This window comes from Bos taurus, chromosome 11 (assembly GCF_002263795.3).
Source record: "Bos taurus isolate L1 Dominette 01449 registration number 42190680 breed Hereford chromosome 11, ARS-UCD2.0, whole genome shotgun sequence".
NCBI lineage: Eukaryota > Metazoa > Chordata > Mammalia > Artiodactyla > Bovidae > Bos > Bos taurus.
Window position 1 is genome coordinate 12,321,227 of NC_037338.1, and position 26,728 is coordinate 12,347,954.

General features: G+C 44.0%; 1 protein-coding gene across 3 annotated transcripts in view; it reads left to right on the forward strand.

Moving 5' to 3' along the window:
- EXOC6B (exocyst complex component 6B) overlaps positions 1-26,373 on the forward strand; it is a 721,824-nt gene extending 695,451 nt beyond the window's left edge. For 2 of the 3 annotated variants that reach the window (XM_005212511.5, XM_024999183.2), the window contains exons 21-22: positions 18,718-18,830; positions 22,980-26,373. In XM_005212511.5, coding sequence (XP_005212568.1) covers positions 18,718-18,830; positions 22,980-23,106 — 240 coding nt within the window. In that variant the 3' untranslated portion in view covers positions 23,107-26,373. Of the gene's footprint in view, positions 1-18,717; positions 18,831-22,979 lie in introns of those variants that run through there. The other variant, XM_059891507.1, reaches the window with a different exon arrangement.
- The last annotated feature ends 355 nt before the right edge of the window (positions 26,374-26,728 follow it).

Genomic DNA, 26,728 nt, shown 5'->3' on the forward strand with positions numbered 1-26,728 from the left:
GAGTTTGCTTAAACTCGTGTCCAGTGAGTTGGTGATGACATCCAACCATCGCATCCTCTGTCACCCTCTCCTCTTCCTGCTCTCAATCTTTCCCAGCATCAGAGTTTTTTCCACTGAGTCAGCTCTTTGCATCAGGGGGCCAAAGTATTGGAGTTTCAGCTTCAGCATCAGTCCTTCTAATGAATATTCAGGGTTGATTTCCTTTAGGATTGATTGGTTTGACCTTGCTGTTCAAGGGACTCTCAAGAGTCTTCTCCAGCACCACAATTCGAAAGCATCAATTCTCCGGCACTCAGCCTTCTTCACGGTCCAGCTCTTACATCCATACATGACTACTGGAAAAACGATAGCTTTGACTACACAGGCCTTTGCAAGCAAAGTGATGTCTCCTTTTTAATACACTGTCTAGGTTTGCCATAGCTTTTCTTCCAAGAAGCAAGCATCTTTTAATTTCAGTCACCATCTGCAGTGATTTTGGAGCCCAAGAAAATAAAGTCTGTCACTGTTTCCACTTTTTCCCATCTATTTGCCATGAAGTGATGGAACCGGATGCCATGATCTTAGTTTTTTGAGTGCCAAATTTTAAGCTAGCTTTTTATTCTCCTCTTTCACCCTCATCAAGAGGTTTTTTAGTTCCTCTTCACTTTTCTGCCATTAGAGCAGTATAATCTATATCTGAGGTTGTTAATATTTCTCCCAGCATCTTGATTCCAGCTTGTGTTTCATCCAGCCCAGCATTTTGCATGATGTACTCTGTATATAAGTTAAATAAGCAGGGTGACAATAGACAGCCTTGACGTACTCCTTCCCCAATTTTGAACCAGTCTGTTGTTCCATGTCCAGCTCTAACTGTTGCTTCTTGACCTATATACAGGTTTCTCAAGAGGCAGGTCAGGTGGTCTGGTATTCCCAGCTCTTTTAAGAATTTTCCACAGTTTGTTGTGATCCACACAGTCAAAGGCTGTAGCATAGGGGGTGAAGCAGAAGTAGTAAAAGCGTAAAAACTTGTGCTGTGTGTATGCTATGTCTCTTCAGTCGTGTCTGACTCTTTGCGACCTTATAAACTGTAGCCCGCCAGGCTCCTCTGTCCATGGGATTCTCCAGGCAAGAATACTGGAGTAGGTTGCCAGGCCCTCCTCCAGGGGCTCTTTCCCATCCATTGATAGAACCCCCATCTCTTATGTCTCCTGCATTGGCAGGAGTGTTCTTACTGCTAGCGCCACCTGGGAAGCTCTTTAAAAAAAAAAAAAAAAATGTAGGCGATTACATAATTAAATCATGATGGTAGTCTCCTCCAAGAAGGCATAAAGGAGGGGGATTTCACCCTTACTTATGTTTTATTTCTTGAAAACAGAGGATCTAAACTAAATTAGACAAATTGTTAACGTTTGTTCACTAGGGCTAAGATGGACTTTATATATTCTTTTTTACTTTATTTTTTAATTAAAAAAAAAAAAACCTCTTTCCTTCTCATTCACCTGATCTAGGCATTTGTTCTCATAGATTTTGGTTCTTCACCAGCTGGTTAAATTGCACCACACAACTGAAAGAAAAGTTGACTAGAAATCAAGGGCTTATGTTCTAATCCTGCCTGCATTCACAGAAGCTTTGCCTGTGATCGTGACATCTTTCTTGACCTGTTTCCTCCTCTGCAAGACAAAGAAATGGTCATCTTCTCTGCAGTTCCTCACAATCTGCCATTTTAGCAGGCTCATTCCTGCTAAGTGATGAGAATTACTCTCTGGGTCCTATAGTTGTTTACTTCCCAATAAGGAATTCTCTGGGTTTAGAATCTTAGAGCTAGAAGGGACATTAATGTTTCTGGTCATCAGTAAGTGTGATCTTTAGAGGAATCCTACTTAGTAGTAGGACTGTCTGCTATTGGCGGATGCAGGGCTGTGACGCTGGACCCTGATTGATTTTCCTGAAATTAAACGAAATAAGATGAGTAAGTTGCCTGGCCCAGCGGAATCTGTCGCATAGTAAGTGTTCAAGAAATGTCTAGTTCATTCTTCCCTTGAACACATCTGAGCTACTCCCCTTTCTGCGCTTTGACTGCCACTAGTCTTTTTGTCTGAAATTCCGCCTGTCCTCTTCTGTATTTGATGTGTTTTGTGCCCATCCTTTTGAAAGACTGAAACTTGAAATCATTTGGGCCTCTCCCATCTTTCCTTGTCCTGAATGCCTTCATTTGGCTCCCAAGGACAAGTGACATGCTTCACAGCACTTTTTATCAAATTTGTTTAATTCCACCTATTTCCAAAATGACCTTGAGGTGGCTCATTAGAATGATACATAAAATATAATTAGGAAAATAGGATTGAAAGGAAGGAAAGAAATTTAATGAAAAAGAACCAGCAAATACCCCAGCCCCATGGGGCTGAGTCTCTAGCCTTCCTAGGAACTAGTGTTTACTTCACACAGTCTTTAGGAGGCAGAGAACCTTTTTGTGGTTTGGAGTGGTGGTTGAAAACCACTTATCATCTGATACTTCTTTATTTGGTCTATTGATCAGCTCCAAAATTTGGCAGTGGAATCTGAGTTGCAGTTTTCCTCGATCTCCAACGCCTCACACACAGAACAAAATAGATTTTAAATGCATACGTTTCTGGGCTAAAGGCCTTCAGAAGCTAGCCTTCTAGTGCTGAGCCTTTTGTCCAGACCCATGCATATTTCCCAGACCACTGAGATTCTAGCTTATTCTAAACTTATCCAGGGTATAAGGATGCTTCCTGCTTAACTACCCTTGTGATGTCAGATATTTTTTCTTAGGCCAATCAGGAAGTTCGTGGACTATAATTTGTAATGACTCATATAAGACAAGAAATAGTGTTCTATAACTAATGTTTCTAATTTATCCACTTACAAAAGAGAACCCAAACCGTTTTCATTATGAATTTTGATAGTTTTTCCTGCAGGTTATCTAACCAGTATCTCCAAACTTTTTGATTGGCCACTACTGCTGACAAAGACATCTTGAAGACTCACCCCAAATATATGTATAACAATTTATTAACAAACTGTAATTAGATACTGAATGGCTACAAAAGAATAGTCCAATACACGCCCTTCTCCCCACCTCAGTTTAAAAACAGAAATTATATTACCTTTGAAAGTCTATGTGTATACCCATGTGCGTGTACATACTCATGTTACTATCAGTAATATTTCAAGGCACAATATGTACTTAGGCTAAGTTAAGTTCATTGTTCACAATACTGGATATGAATCATGTTTTAAATAGCCTTTTTATAATTTCAGGTTTGGCAAACTGCTTTATCGAAGCTAATTAGTCATCATTGTTTTTACTTTGTAGTGTGGGTGATAAAGACCTTGCTCATGATCTGCAGACTTGTGTGCTCTGCCATTTTCTTGATGCTGCTTACACTTTATGGTTAATGTTATCTTCAATTCATGGTGTCTTTACAGGGGTATTTTTAAACCACTTATTTATTTTGACCAGAGAGGGAAGAAGAGTAGTTTAGTTAAAAACTCAACAGTATAGTGCCCAATCCGCCTACCTAGCACACTTTAACAGATCACAATATGCTGAAAAGGAACTGGGCCCTGGCTCCCACCTCCTGCCACATCTATGGCAGCAGTCCATCCAAACCAACACCTGCCTGCCTCCCCCTTCCCCATCCCAACAAGGGGCAACTCCGCCCAGGGCAGTCTCCCGTCCTCCCCTTGAACATGTATGTACAGTATGATGATCATCACCCTGCAGCAGGATAGATGCTGTCATGAATGAGAAATGGCCTTACAGTACAGTCTCTGACACAAAGGAATGCTTAGTGTTAAAATGTTTTGAATTTTGGGACTCTTCCCTCAGACTCCAATTGATGACAATGGGAGAGCCTCAAGCCTCCCTGTCTTTCCTTTTCTCTTTACCAGGGTAGTCTCAGAGGTGAAAAGTTTAGATAGCAAACCTATAAACCCATATTTATGAGGCAAATAAATATTTCCCAGAGTGACGTTCCCTTCCAGGCGAAGCTGCCGACGTGTAATGGGTTTCTGATAAAGAGCTGAGTGAAACTTCCATCCACCTGGCAGCTGGGCTGGAGGGAAAACAGGGACCTGCATAGCCATGGTTTGCCCCTCGCCTGCTGCCCTCATCCGGGGGAGAAAGAGGAAGAAGGCAGAAGTTTCTGGGAGGCCCCAGTGCCAGCCTATAGAGTGACCATTGTTGCAAAACTCAGGTTTAAGCCAGATCCCTTTAACCTATAGAGATCCGGAGAAACTTGGAACCTCTCCCCACCCCAGTTTCATGGCCTGTGGAAAATCCTAAGACCTCTTTCAGATTTCTGTGGACCCCTAGATACCTCCAGTCTTCTTGTTTCCTGGGGTCCCCTTTCCACAGTCTATCTATGCAGCTTTCTAGGTGTCAAACTCAACCTTAAAAAAAAAAAGTCATTCGCCCAAGCAATTAGGAACAGATTGTCTTAAGATTGGGATTGAGGATATGGATTTTTAGGGGCGATTTATATCATACACAGCAAATAGCTTTGAAAAAGTCAGTTAATCAGCCATCCCAGATCTCCAAATTTGTTTGGGGCCATAGTAACAATAACAATAGTAATTCCCTTCTTAGCCCTTCTCACACACGTTAGTTGTCTCCTCTCTTTAGATTAGCTCCCTGCCTCTCAGAAACCAGAGCAACAAATTCTGTCCCCTTTCTGCACTGCATGTCTTGGCACCCTGGGGGATCTCACAAAGCAAGGTATTTCCCCCAAACACATTTTTCTATCCGATGATGCCAGATGTTAAGATAATGAAGTTTTTGCCATTCATGTTATAATCAAAATTGTCTCCCTGAAGCCATTTTCTTTCCTTCTTTTTTTTAATTTAGTGGCTATTAGACATTTTACACCTGAGAAAATTTCAGACCACTCTGTCCTCCCTGGCCTGAATCTAGAGGCAAATTTTCTCTGTAAAGGACTAGGTGGTGAATATTTTCGGTTTTTTAGGCTGTAATGGTCTCTGTCACAACTACTTAATTCAGCTGTTACAGCACATAAACATAGACAATATGTTAAGCAATGAGCATGACTATGTTCCAATAAAACTTTATTTGCAAAAACAAGTGGTGGCTGTAGTTTTCCATCCCATGATCTAGAAGAAAGCAGATAGCAGCTTTGATGAAAACAAGTAGAGAAGGCTCCAGGCTAAAATTCAATCTCCTCAGCTTATTAGCATATGAGGCCATTTATCATTTGCTTCATTGGTCCTACTTATTACTAAGGCAGTCTCCACCTACCTGGCTCAGGCTTAGATGCCCTTCTTCTGAACTTTCTTTGCACCCTGTTAGAGTACATCTCCTAGTGCTCACGTCACTCTGCATCTGTTATTTACTAGACTGAGTTTCTCAAAGTAGAAGTGTCTGCTTCATCCTTTCATGTGCCTAGAAGAGTAGCTGAGACTTTGTTGGTACTCGGTTTGTGTTTGTTAAAGTGACTGCTGCTTTCCCTTTCCTGTGTTTGCCCAGATTTCTGTGTCAGGAAGCATGGGAGGCAGACAGGTGGTCTGTGAATGAGAGTGGCCCAGCACCAAGGACAAGGAGTTGGGGGGACCTTGGGCAATAAACACAATGAGTCCTTAGTCAAGTCCGTGCTTTTTGGTGGACTTTCTACAGTTGTTCTCTTCATCTGCCCTCAGCTATTGATAGGAGCTCTTGTGTTTCCATATCCAAATGAGAAAAACAGATTTGGTGACTTACCTGGAGTCACACTGTCAGTTGGGGGACCTACAGCCTGAGGGTCTTTTATTGTGTTAAACTGCCTTTTAAAAGGCACCTGGGCATTGGATGTTTATGAAAAATACTTTATAGTGATATGATTGGTTTCATCCTGTTAGAGGCTAGAAGTCGACCAAAAAAAAAAAAAAAACCCTGGCTTAGTGTTCTATATGTTTGAAAAATGAAAGTGAAAGTGTTAGTTGCTCAGTTGTGTCTGACTCTTTGCAACCCTATAGACTGTAGCCTGCCAGACTCCTCCGTCCATGGGATTCTCCAGGCAAGAATACTGGAGTGGGTTGCCATTCCCTTCTCCACGGGATCTTCCCGACCCAGGGATCAAACCTGGGTTTCCCACATTACAGGCAGATTCTTTACCATCTGACTGCACTTTATATGGTAGCCACGTTCTGAAGAGGTAGCATATTTAGAATTTTGTCATTTAGACTGTATGTTAAGAGTTCCAGAGGAGCATGTTATTTGAAATCATTTTGTCATCTAACCTGTTTCACATGAAGGTTTCTTCTGGAGTATATATAAAGTGCAAGTTCAGATCTTCATGTATCAAGTTTCCTTCAAGGACGTACTTTGGGAGCACAGTTCTCTACATGACTCAGTGTGCCTTTTCAATAGAAAATGTAAACAAAATCGCTTCTGGGCAAAAGAGGCGTGGCTCTGGTCAGTACGTCTTTGTGTCTGTCTGTGTGTACCTTCAGTGTGTGCCTGTGGTCCTTCGCTGCCCGTGTTATCTTTAAGAGGAAACTCTCCCTAACATGAGGTAGGCCCCATGCTGCCTGCTAGAAGCCAGCACAGTTAACTCGTAGAAGCCAGACATCTGCTGAGTTCCCATCACTAGTCACAGGATCTTCCCCTTCGTGCCCACTCATCTGTCACAACTCTTATTGCTCCCGTTTGATGTGTCCTTCTTCCCCAGACAACCTTGTTTCTAGTGCTGGTCAGAGGGACCCTAAGTTTGGTCTCTTTGTAAAGTTTGTTCTGAAAAACAAATTATAAGTCCGTCCCACCATCCCCAATATTGTTCCTATAAAATGTCATTTTTACCTAGCTTAATTCTATTTAATGTGCTTTTACTGATTACCTGCTGGTAACCTAGCCCTATCTGGTCCATGTTCTGGAGTAGTCAGGAGGAGGAAACATGATCTCCATCCTTGTGAAGCTCCCCGTCAACATGGGAGATGAGATTCATATCTCAAGAATTAGCAGTGAAGGTGAGAATATATAGAATAATTCTCCTCACCAAAGTAAGCATGATGTGAACTGGTTTAGTAAAAAATACTAGTCTAGCAAACTTTGGGAGATAGGACAGGGAAGCCTGGCGCGCTGCAGTCCATGGGGTCGCAAAGAGCTGGACTCGACTTGGCCCTAAACAACAGCAGTGGGAACATGCAGGGCGTCCTTCACTGATCTTTTCATTTTTACTTTCTGAGTTGGTGGGGGGCGAGGTGGTAATCCTTTCTGCCTCTGAGAACACAGGAGCACCCTCAGGACCATTTACTTGAATATTAACCTGTAATTCTCCTTTACCCATGAACAATTCATCCATTTGAATCACTTATGCATGTTCTGTGGGAGAAGTATGTATGTTGATATGCATGAACAAGTATGTATGTTGACATGCTTATCTTAATATCTCATTTCTACGGTCTTTCCTAGAAGTTTGCGTTTGTTCTACTATTATGATGCTATCGACACTCTGCCAGTTAGCTCACTGTCTGGCTTTGAACTAGCTTGCACCTTGACTCATTTGAATTTTGCTAGTCTTTCCTAGCTACCATTGCAAAAAAATGAAAGTCTGGTCAGAACTTTGACCTAGCCTTAGGCAAGTGCTTTATCCAGAATCAATGATGATTTTTAAAAATAGACAGCTATGGTGTCTTAGGGAGTAGAAGTCATCAAGCCATGTCTACTACTTGTCTTCTTTGTGACTTTCAGCAATTTACTCATCCTTTCTGGGTCTTTCTCCTCCCCCTCCTGCCCACCCCCTGTCACCCCATGAAATCAGAACTGTAATTTGAGTCCTAGAAAGCCATGAGCATGTTCTGAAACAATGAAATGTATTAGAGTCAGGTTTAGAATTGCCAAAGCCCTAGTTAGAAGTCATATAGCTTAAATTCATGGAAGAGGGAAAAAAAAGAAGATATTCCTAGGATTAATAGCTTGTTTAGTATAACCTGATATCTTTCCTTGTCATATCCTTTACCTGTACAAAACTTGTACACAGTTTTGTATAATAACCAATAATCACATAATTTATAATATTTATTAACCTTTTTTCTTTGTAGCTTATAAGATGTCACATCAATTACTACACTAGTTTCTCTGATAAATACCATAAACAAATAACTCTGTGTTAGAGGTCAAAGCATCATTAATGATTGGTTGAGTTTGCTTTTGTTTGAAGAAGCCGTAACATTTATCAGTATGTTCTACTCTGAAAATATCCAATACTCCTGTTCCACCAGTTAAATGATAAAAATGCCCCCCCCCCCGCCACATAATGTCTGATCTGTCCCTTGAAAATGGCTTATATAGTTTATAAAAACTGCACTTATATGAATAAATCAAGAATATGATTAATAAGGAATTAGCATCTTTGGTGTGAGTCCTAGGAGTACTGTTAAGTGAAAAACGCAAAAGTGCAGAAGAGTATCTACAGCATGCTACCCTTCCAGTGAGAAGGAAGAGGATATAAGAACATGCACGTGTAGCTTCTCGTTTGTACAAAAAAAGTAAAAGAAGGATAAACCAGAAGCCATATTGGTCACCTGTGAAGAGTCAATAGAAAAGATGTAGTAAGAAATGCAGAGAATAGAGCAGCTTAGTTGGGATGAGGAAAGAACGTTACTTCTGAGTGTACTTTTTCTATAGCTCTGATTCATTCACCAAAATAAATGATTTAAACCAACTAGAATGTGAGGGGGTCCAAAATGGAACACAAGCAGTGAAAACTAAATCTTAACTAAATTGTGAGAGAATAGCATAATCATACTGAAAGGAGTGAGGAAGAAAACAAGTAACGTAAGTAATTTTGAGATGGCTGGATGGCATCACTGACTCAATAGATATGAGTCTGAGCAAATTCAGGGAGATAGTGATGGACAGAGAAGCCCGGCGTGATGGATGCAGTTCACGGGGTCACAAAGAGTCAGACACGACTTAAAGAACTGTATAAAGTACTGAACTACAGGTAGTAAACTCGTTTTTCTCACATGGGTATGGATTAGCAGTTCTGAAACTACTTTAGACTGTACCAGGATGAAACCCAGTAAGTAAAATATAATGAGAGCCAGGTTTCTCATTGTCAGAGAAAGAAGTGATAAATAAGGAAAGAGGGAAAGGTAGACTGAATCCTGTGGTGTTGGCCTGGAATATGAACTGACATAAAATATGAACTCATAATTTTAAAATATATTCACAAAGAGATATAGAAATAAATATGTTGTGTTAATAAATATACATGTGTTTCCTAGCTCTGTCCATTAATAGAGCTTAGAAACATTAACACCACAATAGGAATGAGCATGCTAAGGGCCCAGATCTTGGTTTCTAAATCTATTCTACAATACAAGGAACCGGAGCTCCTTGGAGAAGTGACTGGTTCCAAAGCAGGGGCAGGGAATGTGCAAGATGAGCTTGGCACATCTTATAGCGCCAGCAAGTAAGGAATTGTTCAAGAAAGGATCAGTTCAGTTCAGTTCAGTCACTCAGTCATGTCCAACTCTTTGCGACCCCATGAATCGCAGCATGCCAGACCTCCCTGGCCATCACCAACTCCTGGAGTTCACTCAGACTCACGTCCATCAAGTCAGTGATGCCATCCAGCCATCTCATCCTCTGTCGTCCCCTTCTCCTCCTGCCCCCAATCCCTCCCAGCATCAGGGTCTTTTCCAATGAGTCAACTCTTCGCATGAGGTGGCCAAAGTACTGGAGTTTCAGCTTCAGCATCATTCCTTCCAAAGAAATCCCAGGGCTGATCTCCTTCAGAATGGACTGGTTGGATCTCCTTGCAGTCCAAGGGACTCTCAAGAGTCTTCTCCAACACCACAGTTCAAAAGCATCAATTCTTCGGCGCTCAGCCTTCTTCACAGTCCAACTCTCACATCCATACATGACCACAGGAAAAACCATAGCCTTGACTAGACAGACCTTTCTTGGCAAAGTACTGTCTCTGCTTTTCAATATGCTATCTAGGTTGGTCATAACTTTCCTTCCAAGGAGTAAGCATCTTTTAATTTCATGGCTGCAGTCACCATCTGCAGTGATTTTGGAGCCCAAAAAATAAAGTCTGACACTGTTTCCACTGTTTCCCCATCTATTTCCCATGAAGTGATGGGACCAGATGCCATGATCTTAGTTTTCTGAATGTTGAGCTTTAAGCCAACTTTTTCATTCTCCTCTTTCACTTTCATCAAGAGGCTTTATAGTTCCTCTTCACTTTCTGCCATAAGGGTGGTGTCATCTGCATATCTGAGATTATTGATATTTCTCCCAGCAATCTTGATTCCAGCTTGTGCTTCTTCCAGTCCAGCATTTCTCATGATGTACTCTGCATATACCTTAAATAAGCAGGGTGACAATATACAGCCTTGACGTACTCCTTTTCCTATTTGGAACCAGTCTGTTGTTCCATGTCCAGATAGATAGATGGAAAATACATGGGAGAGCCAGTCTGCAGGCATCCCTGACAACCATAGCTGGAACAGTTCGAACAACAGCATGAATGATGATTGTATTAGATTATAATCCACAAAATAAATACCTCTGAGGTCATACTGATATAAATAAATGGACAAATAAATGGAGGAGAAGGGACAACACTTTTCCTCACAGGAGGATTTCATTTAATAACTGTATATATATATTTATTAGCATTATTAATTTAACATTATTAATAATAAATGTTGTTATAGACAAGATCTACCAATGGATGTTAACATTAGTGGACAAAAGTTTGAGGAGAAACAGGATATTTTCTTAGTATCAAAGTATATCTCTGACAAAAAAATATTAATTACAAAGGTAAAAATAATAATTTTGCAATAGAGAAACTTAACCACTTAAACTAAGTGATCAAGTGATCATTATTGGTTAATGTCACCAATAGTGAAATATGTGGATATCCTGTACACCTAATATGATACACTAAGAAGGGGACAGTATCACTTCTGTAGTGTTTTTGCAAAACAAAAAATGCACAACCTCAATCCAGAATTTGGTAACCGTGACACCGCTGCCATTTGGGCTTGGTAGTTCTTTGCTGTAGGGGCTGTCCTGAGCACTGGAGGATGCTTACCAGCATTCCTGGCTCCCTCGATACCAGAAGCATCACCTCCACTACCACCGCCAGCCTTGTTACAACCAAAAATGTCTCCAGACGTATTTCCAGGTGTCCCATGTGAGGCAAGGTCCCCCTCACTGAAAACTACTGCCTCAGTTTAACCAGAAGCAAATATCGAGGGAGTGAAGTCGCTCAGCCGTGTCTGACTCTTTGCAACCCCATGGACTGTAGCAGGCTTCTCCATCCATGGGATTTTCCCAGCAAGCATACTGGAGTGGATTGCCATTTCCTTCTCCAGGAGATCTTCCTGACCCGGGGACTGAACCCGGATCTCCCGCATTGCAGACGCTTTACACTCTGAGCCACCAGAGAAGTCTAAGCAAATATTGGGCAGACTCAAATTAAGGGACCTTCTGCAAAATAAATAACTAAGAGTAATTTATAAATGTCAAGGTCTTCAAAGATAAAAATGAGAAAATATACTGGAAGAGTCATAGAAGACATGATGATTAAATGCAGTGGGATACTGAATGTGTTCAGAAAAAGGACATTAGTGGAAAATCTGGTGAAAGTAGAATGAAATAGTTTAATAGCATTGTACCAATGTTGATTTCTTGATTCTGATCATTGTAATATAATATGTGGACATTAGAGAAGCTGGGTAAATCTGGACGTTAGAGGAATTGTCTAAACTATTTTTACAACTTGTATGTAAGTCTAAAATTATTTCAAAACAAAATTTTTTAATTTTGTTTAACAAAATCTGTGACTGATGGTAATAATAAAATGCAGGCAAATTTCCATATCTGACTCAATGACAGAGATATAATCATAACACATTTGTTTCTGCTGATGTGATTCTAATCACCTCAAACATTGTCTGATAATCAAAATAAATTTAAACCCAATGTGTGTGTGTGTGTGTGCATTCTGAACCACAGTTTATATATGCTGTTTAAATTTTGTTACAAGTGAAAAACCTTGTAGATTGTTCATGTGATAGTTCAAAAAGAAGAGGAATACATTACTTAATAGCATTAAAATCATTTGGCTTGGATTGCAGTTATTTGTGTTTTTCTTTTATTCTCCTATGTGGGGGGAAACCACATATCTTAATATCACTTGAAAAGCCCATCCCTGTCCTTCCACATATTAGATGCTTCTAAAAACATTTGCTGAATGTTTTTAGAAGACAATGGCTAATGTCTTCATTAAGACAATCTGAGACGAGAAAATATGCTTTATTATTTATGTTTCAAATCCTATGAGTAAATATTAGAAGAAGCCACTCGAACTTTTAAACTTAAGAAGGTTATAATTTTTATGCAACTCTTAAGAAATATAAATAGAATGAACATGGTGCAGGCCCACAACATGGTTCTGTAAATTCAATGAGAAGGCATCACATGGAAAATCAAGAATTTTAACAATGCTCTGACACAAAAGTAAGAGTTCATCAAAAGTCGATTACGTGGAAACCCACTCTCTAATGAGGGTTCCCGGGGATGAGAGAAGTGAACTATTCTCGTGATTGTGTTAACCTGTCGCCCCAGCCCATCTAGCCTCCCAGGTCTTACCAACCAAACCAGACCTTTGGCTGTGGACCCTGCTGACCATCCCAGCACACAGGGCCCAGGTGTGCTCTGATCCTCTCTCATAATGAGACTAATTCTTGCTGAAAACATCTGTTACAGGTGCTTCCCTGTGCCCATACACCACTTAACACTGGTGCAGGCACACAGTCATCACTCAACTCTTGGCTAAAGCCACAAATACCAAAACAGAGGGTGAATGGAGGGCTTCCCTCTTAGCTCAGTTGGTAAAGAATCTGCCTGCAATGCAGAAGACCCCGATTCGATTCCTGAGTCGGGAAGATCTACGGGAGAAGGGATAGGCTACCCACTCCAGTATTCTTGGGCTTCCCTGGTGGCTCAGCTGGTAAAGAATCTGCCTGCAATGCAGGAGATCTGGGTTCGATCCCTAGGTTGGGAAGATCCCCTGGAGAAAGGAACGGCTAGAGAATTCCATGTATAGTCCGTGGGGTCGCAAAGAATCGGACATGAGTGAGCAACTTTCACTTTCACAGGTTGGATGGAATAGCGGAGTTACGGAAGGCCATCTGAAGTGGCACTTGAGTTGTTGCTTCAGTCGCTTAGTCACGTCTGACTCTTTACAACCCCATAAACTGCAGCATGCCATGCTTCCCTATCCTTCACTATCTCCCAGAGTTTGCCCAAACTCATGTCCATTGAGTCATGATGCTACCCAACCATGTTATTTTCAGTCTCCCCATTCTCCTCCTGCCCTCAATCTTTCCCAGCATCAGGATCTTTCCAGTGAGTCGGCTCTTTGCATCAAGTGGCCAAAGTATTGGAGCTTCAGCATCCGTCCTTCCAATGGTTACTCAGGGTTGATTTCCTTTATGATAGACTGGTTTGATTGCCTTGCAGTCCAAGAGACTCTCAAGAGTCCTTTCCAGCACCACAATATGAAAGCATCAATTCTTCGGTTCTCAGTCTTCTTTATGGTCCAACTCTTACATCCATACATGACTACTGGAAAAACCATAGCTTTAACTAGATGGACCTTTGTTGGCAAAGTGATGTCTCTGCTTTTTAATATGCTGTCTAGCATTGTCATAGCTTTTCTTCCAAGGAGCAAGCGTCTTTTAATTTCATGGCTGCAGTCACCATCCACAGTGATTTTGGAGTCCAAAAGAATAAAGTCTGTCACTGTTTCCACTTTTTCCCCATCTATTTGCCATAAAGGGATGGGACCTGATGGCATGATCTTCTTTTTTTGAATGTTGAGTTTTAAGCCAACTTTTTCACTCTCCTCCTTCACTCTCATTAAGAAGCTATTTAATTCCTCCTTTCTTTCTGCCATTAGAGTGGTATCATCTGCATGTCTGAGGTTGTTATTTCTCCCAGCAGTCTTGATTCCAGCTTGTTTCCAGCTTGTGATTCATCCACCCCCACATTTTGCATGATGGACTTTGCATATCTAAACTGAGTACAGGGTGAGATAGTACCGAGATGCACATTAAACACAGAATCATTGTTGAAAGAAAGCTATCCCTTTATAGCCTTTGCGACAACAAAGCAAGTATCTCATTGTTGTGCTGATGTTTGAGTTATCTTCTATTTATGACAAGTTAGAATGGTTTCCCATTTATGATAGTGGTGTAAAGTGTTCTTTAAAATTTTTTAATACCAAAATATGAATCAATGCAAAACTGTTAAATTAATAAATACACTTGTAGCATGAGGATATGGTAAAAATTATGAATTGATACTCAATAAAGTTTGAAGAATAGTTCAGTCTCCTGCCTTTGACACTCTCTTTTCTTCTTCTCCATCCCCCTCCTGCTTATAAATGTGAAGAAATAAAATATCTTAAGTGCATACATAGTATTCTACTTTCTGTGAAAGAAAGAAGAGGAAATAAGGAAGCAAACGTGTATCTGTTTATCTTTACAAATAGAAACATGTTGGAAAGAAAGTTATGACCAACCTAGATGGCATATTCAAAAGCAGAGACATTACTTTGCCAACAAAGGTCCGTCTAGTCAAGGCTATGGTTTTTCCAGTGGTCATGTATGGATGTGAGAGTTGGACTGTGAAGAAGGCTGAGCGCCGAAGAATTGATGCTTTTGAACTGTGGTGTTGGAGAAGACTCTTGAGAGTCCCTTGGACTGCAAGGAGATCCAACCAGTCCATTCTGAAGGAAATCAGCCCTGGGATTTCTTTGGAGGGAATGATGCTAAAGCTGGAACTCCAGTACTTTGGCCACCTCATGTGAAGAGTTGACTCATTGGAAAAGACTCTGATGCTGGGAGGGATTGGGGGCAGGAGGAGAAGGGGACGACAGAGGATGAGATGGCTGGATAGCATCACTGACTCAATGGATGTGAGTCTGAGTGAACTCCGGGAGTTGGTGATGGCCAGGGAGGCCTGGCATGCTGCGATTCATGGGGTCGCAAAGAGTCAGACACAACTGAGCGACTGAACTGAACTGAACTGAACTAATGAATATAAACTATTAAACAGTGGAAACCCATGAATCCATACCAGTAATAAAGCAGATGAATTAATAGTGGAGCAGAAGCGAGCACTTGCTTATGGTCAAATGCTGAGTGACAGCTGATAAACTTGGAGGGAAGGATGGAATCAGTTTGAAACTATCGTAGTGAAGACTAAATTGGAGAAACATCTTCAATAGATGCTAAATCTAATAGAAAATTTTAATCAGGAACAGTATGTTCACGTGATCTCCTAAATTGCTTGCTCGTTACAAAAGAAAAAATAATACCTAGACAGTGGAGAAATCAGACGACATCTTATCTTGACTGGGTGATCAAAATTAATGTCACCGTTGAGAGACACGTGAACATTTGCACCTCCAGATGTGATGCCCTGAGGAGGACACAGCATCACATGTAGGATTCTGGCCAGATATGCATATCTTACATCTTATTATGAGAAAGAGTTAGGAAAGTCAAAACCTAGGATGAAAAAGGAGGTAGGGAACTTTTGAAGAGTTGATATTATTAAAAAATGTCAATATCATATAAGAAAGACTGTGGAAATAGTCCAGATTAAAGGAGACTCAATAGCTAGCTAAATGTAATACCTGATCCTGAACAAAGAAGCTATACAGGACATTATTGGGTCAATTTATAAAATTAGAGTATGAACTGTATCAAAATTAGATTTATTGAAGTTAAAAACCATACTGTGATTATGTTTGAGAAGAATGCTGAAATATTTGGGGATAAAGGGCCATGATGTGTGTAATTACTCTCAAGAGACTCCAAGAAGAAATACTGTATATGTGCAAAAAAAGAAAGAACACAAATGATGGGGCATGCTGGGTAAAACATTGGTGATGCATGGATCTGGGAGGAGGGTATATAGTGCTCCTTAGACTACGCCTCTTCTTAGAACTTTCTGATAGATTGGAATTATTTCCAAAATGGAAACTTTTAGAGATAAAAAATTAAGATGTGCTCGCGACACACGTTCAGTGATGACAGAATGTTCAGCGTCCTCGGGAGAGACTTTACTGAGATCTTACAAGGCAGTTGCATGCAGAGAACTAGGCTGAGAGGCCTCATTCACCTCGGAATATCATAGTCTGGAGATCCAAGTGCCGTGATAAAGAGGCCTACTGGTTTTCTTCTTCTCTTATTCTAACTCTGATCTAAAGAATCCAGTAGAGCTGTACCCCAGAGCAGGTTAACTTAGCTAAGTCTTACCCAGCCTCTAGTCTATGTCCATCTGTCTCAGAGGAGACCATCAGATCTAGGTGCAGGCCACAAAAAGGCCTGTGGGAAGCAGCATAGACCCAGAGCGTGAGCCGCAGGCTCATACTGGTTGAGCTTAGTAGAGTTGTGTGGTTTCCAGGCCCAGCGTGGGATAAACTAGCTAGCTTGTCATCCCAGAGGTCGTAAGCTCAGTACTGGCATTGAGAGACTTTGGCAAGAATTTAAAAATAGGAAATCTTGGGACTAAGTTATGAACTGCCCTCCACGCCCTATTGGTGATTTACCCAGGTTTCATCATCCAGAAAGACATGGTGTTCTTTGCAGTAAATCAGAAAATGCTGATACCATCAGTTCCATCACTGAAATTAGGATTCTATTAGTAGAGAACAAAATGAAATTAGTTTTATGAAATGTATATATATATATATATATATATCCACATCTGAGAAATAATATCTAAAATAGCTTTAAGAAATCAGGTTTTCAAATTTTTCCAACTAAACTTATTTGTTATTCTTTCATGCTTCTTTTGTTAGGTCCCTAGCATGCAAACAGCAAAAAGCTCCCAACATTTTCTGTTTAGTTTTCTAAGAGGAAAAAAAACTAATTAATAAAATGCTCTCTTTTCCCATAGTTTCTTTCCTTGGGGTTTCAGGGAAAAACATAATCTTACTTGTAGAAGACCTTTAGAACAAGGGACACTCCAAATGTCTATCATGTTCCTTAGGAGGAACTGTCTTGAGCAGTCTTTAGGCTGGAAATACCAAGATTAGGATAGGAAGTCAGGGAAATTTTTCTTCTAAAGGAGAGCTCTGTGAGGCCTTGGGGCAGTGAAAGGAAGTGGTAGAAGCCCTTTTACTTGCCAACTAAAACAAGCATGACCTAAAAGAGGCCTGAGAGGGCCGTTTGGGGCCTTGCTGACCCAGGCCAACCAACATGTCTGTCTCTCTCCCCGTCTCCTCTCGTATTTAGTATCCCCTTCTTGGCTGAGGGTGTAGGGGCTTTTCTCTGTTTTAGTTTTGGGACTTTAGCCAATTTGCATCCTGAGGAAGTTCTTAACATCTATCCTAAGAGAATGGATAGAAGAGGAGACTTGGCCCACACTGCCTGTTTGCCCAGCTGCACAGTGGGGAAGACAGAGGAGGAAGGTATGCCTAAGAGCCCAGACTCCAGCGTTGAATTTGATTCTTGGCCTCTCCGCCTTAGTTCTGCACAGAGAGATTGTGGTCTGCTTACCTTCATCAACTGTTACCTCTTGGAAAGGGAGAAGTGGGGAAACGCCCTAAGTCCAGAAGCACTTGTGTGCATCTCATGGCTAGAAAGACTGCTTGAAGGCCCTTCTGTGTGATGATGTGAGTCTGGGGCAGTGACCCCCGCAGGTTTATACAGGGGGCTACCAGCTTCCCTTCCGTCACCCCTACCCCACCTTTGAAAGGCACTGATTTTTTTCTTTTTGAGTTTTATTTAGTTATGAGTTTTCAATATTTGTTAGACTGATACCTGAGGCTAAAGCTGGCTGAGAAGGAAAGCCTTTGACAAAATGTGGTTAGTTAGCAGATTTCTATCTGTTCAACCAGTGTCCACATGGGTGTTGTATATTGCCTCATGTAAATAGCATATGGTCCATTTGTGTCTTGGTTCAGTGTGTTTCTGTGCTATCTGTGTGTCCTGTTTGTTTTTGGCATGTGTCTGTATCAACTGAGTAACTTAGCAAAGTCAACACAGCAAGTCATGAAATTCATACTTGAACCCAGACCTTTTAACCTGAAAGCTCATATAGTTGCATATGGGGCACTGGACACACCCACCTGTATTTGTTCATGGTTGAATTCTGAGCTCCTAGAACGGTGCTTGGCACATGGAAGACATTTCGTAAGTATTTATTAAGTGAATGAGTGATTATTATGATAGTCTGGTGTTTTGATTCAGTCCAATGCCAGTTTCTTTCCAGGCCTGCCTCTGAGAGCTCTCTCCCGGCATCAGCAGTGCAGTGCTTCCGGCAGAGATGACTCTACCTTACAGTGATTACCCGTTTATTTTCTTAGTTTTGTTACTGTAGCCATTCTTTCTCTTGTGTGTGTGTTAGTGGCTCAGTCGTGTCCAGCTCTTTGCAACCCCATGGACTGCAGCCCGCCAGGCTCCTCTGTCCATGGAGTCTCCAGGCAAGGACACTGGAGTGGGTCACCATCCCCTTCTTTGGGTGCTCTTCCCAACCCAGGGATCAAACCTGGGTCTCCTGCATTGCAGGTGGATTCTTTACCATCTGAGCTCTCAGGGAAGAGTCATACTCTTTCTCGTATTACAATTTTAATTTTATTTTTCAAATCTAGTGGGTAGTGAAGGGTGCTAGGAGTTTTTGAGATCCTGATTTGTCTTATCTGTCTGATTAATCACCAGAGTGGGGGTTTGGATATTTTACAGCTTTTGGATCTCTTCATCCAGTGGGATTGGTCAACCTACCTTGCTGACTACGGTCAGCCCACCTGCAAGTACCTCCGGGTAAACCCTGTGACAGCTCTGACCCTGCTTGAGAAGTGAGTACCCATCCCGTGGCCTGTTTTGAGGGGTGGGGTGATGGGGAGGGGAGACTGATACAGAGGATAATTTTCTCTTTGCCACTACCTTGAAAAGATGGCAAAGAGGCCCCACTCTAAAGCCGCCACAGGTGTTCTCAGCAGTTTCCATTGCTGGATTTGGCAGTTCAGTCTTCCTTTTGGAGCCTCTTAATCCCTGAGCCCCAGCAAGCTAGGGAAAGTGTGTGTCAGGGGAACTGTGGCATTACTTCAGAGCTTACCTACAGATGACAGGAAGAGAAAGGAAGATGCCTTAGCCTGGGGCTCAGGTCAGCCTGGTGAACAGAGTGAGCCAGCCCCAGCCATCTGGGGTGTGATGATGGATGGAGAGCGTCCCCACAGAATAGATGGCTTCTCTGGTTCCTGGCAAAGAAGCTCCTGAAATTATTTCAGCTGCCCTACCAACCCGTGACTCCATCAGATTGAGCTTTCTTATGCTGAATAGCCCAAGAAAGCTGTATTGGAAGTGTCTAACTCTTGCCTTAAGCAGTCACTAGCCAGCAAAGTGGCTGCCATGGGACTTGCGCGTCTCTGAAGCAGAGCTGCTGCCGTTGAGGTTGAGTTAGCCAGCTCCAGAACATCTCACTAACCAACATGTCACCCAGATGCTGGAATCTGCACTGCATTGTAGCCTGGGCCTGGCTTTAGCTTACCTAGTTGAGAGCTGGCAGACCAGAGACAAAGACCCATGTAAAAAGGAAGCTTTCTCTTGCCATCAAACTAGATAAAACCCTTGGCTTCTTAGAAGAACGCCCTGCATATAGACAGTGTAGTAAGTCTACATATATAGCCAGTCAGGCAGGTCTCAACTCCTAAGAAGGCAAGAATCCAAGTCCAGGAGGCCAGAGTGAAGCCTTAAGCAGAAGGAGAGGCTGAGGGGTGCCTTCCTACTGAAGGCTATACTGGGGGAGAGAAGGGGAGGAGGTAGAGAGCGGGCGCGAGCAGAAGGCAGAGGTGTGCGCTGGAGCCAAGCCACTAAGAGCCCAGAATTGACTTTTTCCAGATCAAGACAGACTCATGTTTCCATTTTAACTCTGTTTCCCATGATTCTCTCTCCCAATGACCTTCTTCCCTAGGATATCTAGAGAGTAAGTATATTATTCACTTGGGCCTTTTCCACTACTTTCAGGCAAGTCCTTCTGGTTTCCTCATTGACACTAATGACTACACTAAAATCCCTACCCTGTGAGTTGTCCCCACCCTGACATACTAATCTGCTAAACCAGCCTGGTGCCAGCTGGCTGGCTGCCTCCTCTCTCCTTGGTCCTTCAAGTGACCCTTGGCTTACCAGTTCCTTTGGGGCTGGGAGTGGTGACAGGGATTTTCCCCCATCAGTGCCAGGTAAAAGGTTGCTCCCGCCCACCTTCCTGGCACACTCAATACTCTTGCTAGTCCAGGGCCTGAAATCCAGCCCTGACACAAGGGAGCTTCCTCAGCAGTCTTCCCGCCCTCCCAGTGGTGAGGCCCTGGCTTCAGGATCTCCCACAGAAGACTCTTTCTTAGAGGCGAGGCCTCACCCACGTTCTCTGCACCCTACTGGCTTTTGCGTTGCTGCTCGGGTGTCCTGTTCAGATGGGCTCTGGGATTCCCTTCGGCCAGTTGCCTCTCTCAATAGTTCTTACGCCTCTGTTCCTGAGAATCTCACATCCAGGAAGTACTGGCTTATCTACTTCCTGTGGATCAACAACAGGGTAAAATAATCAGCCTCTCAGTAGCATTCTGGAGGCCTAGCCAGTGATAATGCCATGTACTTACCCTGGGTGATCAGCAGGATTTAAAAGCCCCCTTCCAAACACAGTAGGGCCAGAGGCCACCCAGATCACTAAAATCCACATTTCCCAGCCTCATAGGAATCAGTCTCTCGATTTGACCCTCTCCTGCTCTCCCCACAGCCAGCTCTACCACCAGAGCTCAAAACTCTGTCCTTTCCAGCCTGACACTTCTTAGTGGGATGAGACGTGGAAAGACACAGGACATGATGAGGACTTTCAGGAAAGAGAAGAGGCCCCTGTGTCTTTGAGAGGTGTCCAGGGCCAGAAAGATCCAGATCCTGGGCTCACAGAACGTGATAGGGGATGGGGGCTGTCCTTTGGTTTTTGAGCATTGCAGGGTACACACCAGCATGCCACCATCAGCCCTCAGGGCACCTGAGTTTCTCCTTCAAGTAATCCCCACTCCAGGCCTTAATGGCTAAGAAATCCTGGCCTCTGGGGCCCAAAGACTACCCTTTTCTCCTGTTCCCTCCTTCCTTCTTTCCGGACCTCCTCAAAGGAAATTGAAAGCCATCTCTGTCTTTGGGCTGCTTTGAGGAGTTATGAAACGAGTGACCACATAGGATGTTAAATTAAGTGTTCTATAAAGGTCAGAAGTGCTTTTCTTCCTTTATTATTCTTTTTTTTGTTTGTTTAGTGTTGGTTTTATTTAGATTTATAGTATATCCAGCAAAGGAGTTGCTGTCTGGGATAAATAATCCTAAGTCAAGCCAGTTCCACAAATATCATGGTGCGGTTACTGTTTGAGAGACCAAATACAGTAATCATCATAGCCTTGAGGTCCTTTGTGCTTTCTTTTCAACCTAAACCTCTAAACCTCTGTCATCTCTTCTTCTTCCTCTCTTTCAAGCACAGACCTCCACATGTGGGTGGTTGTACCTTATACGCAGTGTCTAAGTATGCTTGATGAGTAATTCCAGGCTCAAGGCCCTAAAGTTTAGATCAGAGAGAGAAGTCTCAATTCATTTGTGGCTGTCACCATCAGCCAGAGCCATAAAGCTGGGATGCTCATCAGAACCTCCCTACCATATGGATATAAACGTCCTTGTGGACTCTCTGACCTTCTGGCCTCTCTAGTCCATCCCTCTGCACGGGGCCTCCCCACGGGAAAAAGTGGTCCAGGATTAGCCAAAGGCCCCTGGAAGTCTTCCTGGGAGTAGTTGACTCCCTGGTGCCAGGTTCCTTCTGTCCCCTCTCCTCGCCCATCGCCATGCAGGGCAGGGGGCTGTGAAGTCAGAGAGCCGGCCAAGCTCCTGAGGGATGGTGGTAAGGAACCACCTAGGCCGCCCCAGGGACAAATGAGTCTGGGCAGAGTCCTTCTTTCTCTACCACGAGAACTATCTGTGGGCTGGAGATCCGATGTGCAGAGGCTGGGGCCAAAGTTGACAATCACCAACAAATACCAGGGGCTGGGGCGCCTTTCAGGGGAATGAAAGGTTCCTGGGATCTGTCACGATGGCTGAGTCAGGCTTGGGGTTCCTCTGGACCTCAGCCTGGCCTTGCCTTTCTCCATCCATGCTTTCCAGTTAGGTCTCTCCATCTGCGGAATTGACGGCCAGAACTGCCCATGGTTTGTGCTCTAGGAATACGCCGTCTTGGGAGCTTTAGCAGCAGCCAGTTAAAAAGCTTTCCAAAGGTCGAGATCTGAAGGTGTCGCAGCCATTGAGAACTCAGGGGCTTCTCTTGCCTAAAGCCCTGGTTTTTCAACTGAGAGAACGGCTCAGCCTTTTGGCACCTTCTTTCCTCAGCACCGTGCCCTCTGAACCACCTCACTGCCTCTGGGCCCCATTCTGAGGCAAAGGAAAAGAGATCAGTCAGGCCCTTGGTTTTGTTAGGAGTAGGATAGAGTTACCAGCTAGAGTAATGTTTAGGAATGCATAGTGGCTTTCAGTACTCGTGTTCTTTTGAAATGCTCGTTAAGAGCATTGTCTTGCTTTCCCTTTCAAATGCCAGCTGTAAGGTCGCAGCAGGATTTCAGTAGGTTCGGGGTTGATGAGAAGACCTTAGACATTCTCTGAGGTCCTGTTGTCCATCAGGGCTGCAGCAGGTGCCAGACACCTACGCCAGGCTCATACCTGGGCATAGAAAGGGAGGAAGTAGGTACGGTGAGCATGGATAGTAAGGGGGCTGGCCATGGCTGGCTCTCAACTGTTTTCCAGAGGTGACTGAAGTTGGGAGGTATGGAGGTGCCAACAGGGCAGCTTTCTGAATAGTAGGTGAGCGTGGGCCTGACAGTGGAAATATTCTGGACTCTCTCAACTCCGGGTGGTTGTTCAGACATACTGGCCACCTTGCTGCCTCGAACACTTTGCTATCTCTCTTCCCCCTCTCTGTTTAGGATGAAGGACACCAGCCGCAAGAACAACATGTTTGCACAGTTTCGGAAAAATGAGCGAGACAAGCAGAAATTGATTGACACCGTGGCCAAGCAACTCCGGGGACTCATCAGCAGCCACCACTCGTGAAGACGGGCCTCAGGCCCACAGAGGCTGATGGCTGCAGCCCCAGAGTCCAGGACCCAGCGCTGGCTGGCCCTGCATTTGTGCATTCTTCTTCAAAGAGAACAAATGTATTTTTTTATAATAACCTATGTACAGTATTCGCATAACCTTTCCCTATAGTAGAAGAGGCACAAGAGTAAGCAAGTCCAGGAGATGTTGCTAGGCCGGGCTTCAGGGGAAGCCACACTACACTGTATCTTCCTAGAGATGGTGGCGTCCTCAGTCCGGTGTGAGGAACCCCCTTTCACCCGTGGCTCTAGAGCTTAGGTCTGGGGCTCAGAAACTGCACAGACAAAATGGGCACTTGGCACTGGGAGATAAGGTGATAGGCAGAAGGATAATAAAGTACATCCTGTTCACTCCTAGGTGCCCCATTCACTGCGTAGGTGAGGCTGGTTGTTCTTGATGCAAGGAAAGGGCCTGGAAGACACTACTCCTTGGTCTATGAAAGACCAACACACAGCTGTGGAGTTCCAGAGGTTTTTTTTCTCAGTCCAGAGACTTTCCCTAAGCAGACAGCAAGCACGCCACTGTGACCAGCTGACAGCTTCGCTGCAGCTCCCCCAGGATGGCATCTTGAAGCCTCAATCTGCCCCCAGCGCTTGCACTCCTGATTTGTCTGGGGCATGGCAGAGCTGAGTACGCAGTGGGACTAACTAGACTATGACTAGCTGTAGGTTGCCCCCACACCAGGAGGAGTCTTGAAAGCCAGTGTGAATGGGGTCAGAGCCCAGCCCCTTCCCCATTCCTCTCACTGCCCTCCTTCCTGGTCAGGCGCTTGGTTCAGGGCCCAGGTCCGCAGTTATTCCACAGACAGAGAAGCTCAGACGTGGCCTCCGCCAGCAGTGTCACTGGGATAGTCAGCTTGCAGAAGCCTGAAAAATGACCTCTTGCTTTCCGCTTAGGTAAAACCTGAAGGTTACTTGCAATCGATCCTTTGTGTTTTAAAACCAACTTTCTGGCCACCATCTCTATGGGAAATGCCACCAGCTCTGTGCTGTGGGGAGAGCTTCCGCTGGACCTGCCTCTGGGATGGAGCCGCTGTCACCATGAAGTAGAGCAGAGCAACCCTGACTAATGGTTTGTCACCCCAGCCGTCCCTCACCAAGTCATACCCTGGATAAGAAGCTCCTGCTCAAGCCTAAAGCTTCCGTCCCCCTTTGAGGTCCCCAGAGCTATCTTTTGGCTTTGTCTGAGAAAGATTGCCTGTAATCCTATCCTTCAAGCTCTGGAGTTTGCAGAGGAGCCTGAACTGGCTATGTCCTCTGTCACAAATGGGCTCCTGTGACTTAATGCAAAGGCTTTGCTATGAGGTCAGTCATTGGAACCTGCCCTTTAAGACACTTCAGGAAGACGCTATTAAGGCTACTGGTGAGAGTATAATTGTGCATCACCAAACAATGACAAATAAGCCACACAGGCCTTTCCAGCTAGGATTAGTGGGAGGAAAGACTCATCAAACAGAATTCACTACCTTTGTCAGCTGTTGAGTTGCTTCTAGGGAGGGCAGTGCTTTTCACCACCACCCCCGCCCCCCTGCCAAATATTATGTCACAACTTGAAAACCGTGGGGAAGAAAATATGCACACAGACACACAGACTTCCTCAAAACTGGAAAGACCAGGCTGCTGGAGGCTCTGCAGAGCTTTCTGAGGCTCATCCTCAGGGCTAGTCATCCTGAGGGCTTGGTCCAGGGTCTTAGAATGAGGCTCAGAGATGAGCGCTGCCTCTCAGAACTGCTACAGCCAAGGGAGGGCAGGGGCCAAGGGGATGAGACCTCAAATGCCATCTCTCAGATTCTGGACTTTATTAGAAAAGAGCAAGAAATGATCACTCAAATCCTATTGCTTAAGAAGGGCCCCAAACACCCTGCTTCACTAGACCCGTTACAGCAGGATCTCTTCTGCTTTTTGCATTCCACTCTAACTTTGAAGTGGAATGGAGAGAAGCTTAAGTATGTCGCTTTATTTTTCAAGCATTATCATTGTCGGTCTGGTCTCAGACCCGTACCCTGGAGAAATAGTGTTACAAAGAGAAAATGAACAGGGTAGAGGAACGAGGGTCACCCTGCCCCTTGCACACAGAAGCCCCTCTGTAGAAAACACGTACTCAAGCCCGAGACTCACAGGGCAGATCCTTTGTAAGAGCCCTTCTTTCCTCTTGGTCTGCCTCCAGCCTTCCCTAACAAAACCAACCTGCACCACTGAGTTGTCTGTGGAGACACACTCTTGGTGACCAGGGAAAGGTAGAAAACAGGGACTGGCAATGTCCAGACTGTCTGAATTGGTGAAGTCGGAGTTTTAGTTTTGTCCGTAGGCCTCAAGCTAGGTCAGCCCTTGAGAGGACTTGGACGAAGCATGGGTGCCTGTGTCCCCCAGAATCCTGACATCTGGCCTCAGATGCCCAGAGATGTAGATGCGCCCCAGAGGCCTGAGGAAGAGGCGAGAAAAAGGGTGCCTGGAGGCCTTCCCGTCTTCTAGTTGGCTGAGTTCTTGGGAAAACCAGACCCATATTCCTGAAGGGACAGTCAGGTTTGGGACCCTGGTGGGTTGCAAGTAGTATTTTAGGCAGCTGGAATAGTTTGAATGTATCACATGGCAAAATCTCTGAGGAGAATAAATGAAGCTGCTGATGGTGGGGAAGAACAGGACGTGAAAATTGGAAGCAGCAGAGAGTTCCCATTGGTAAAGGGCATATACAGCCTCCAGGGAGCAATGCCCAGCATTTGCGTTGTCTCCCAGGCCTCCGAGTCAGCCTAGCTTCACTGCGCACTTGACAAGTGTTTGCTCAGCAAGTCCCAGACCCAGGCCCTTTATCCCCAAGGTTGACATTGGCCGTGACTCTGCCCATGAGGCCTCTGAGCACACTCCCCACGGCCTGCTGCAGAAGCCCCTCACCAGAGCCTCGCTTCTCCCAGGACGCTGCTCCTGGCTGCTTCTGGTGCCTCTTTTATCTTTTTCCTTTGCCTGAGTTTGCAATTACTTTTCACTAATGTGTTGGAAATGGCCTTTTTATTTTGCACAAATAGTTGCACATTTATGAGGGAAATTTAGGAAAGTCCATTTTTAACTCTAAAGGGAACTTTTTTCTTTAAAACTCAACCAGTAAAGCTACTGATACAGATGGGCCTTGTGGTTAGTAGAAAACCTCTCACGTGGAAAGAGCATGTCTACTCCTCCTGTATGTTCTCTTTTAATTGCTATTAAATAAGGGAGCCTACGCACCTGCTCACCGTGTTGTCTCATGGTTTTTGTTCTCCCGCCCCTTTCACACCGTGGAGCGTGGTTGGTGATCTGGATAGAGACCCTGCACCCCTTCAGCCCCACTGGGGACTAGAGCAGGCAGAAGCCTGCTGGGGAGGAGAAAGCTGCCTGCTAGGCAAGGCGAGAAATCGAACTGTGGCCTTGGAAGCATTCCAAACCACCGGCCTAGGCTTTCCTGCCTGTACCATTAACACTGGCATCATCGTCATCAAGAGGAATAACCCTTGAGTTGCCTGATTTATGAGGAGTACCTGGCTAGGCTACTAGGGGCTCACGGTGTTCTGAACACTGGCCCTGCCATGGAACGGCTCCTGGTTAAGATG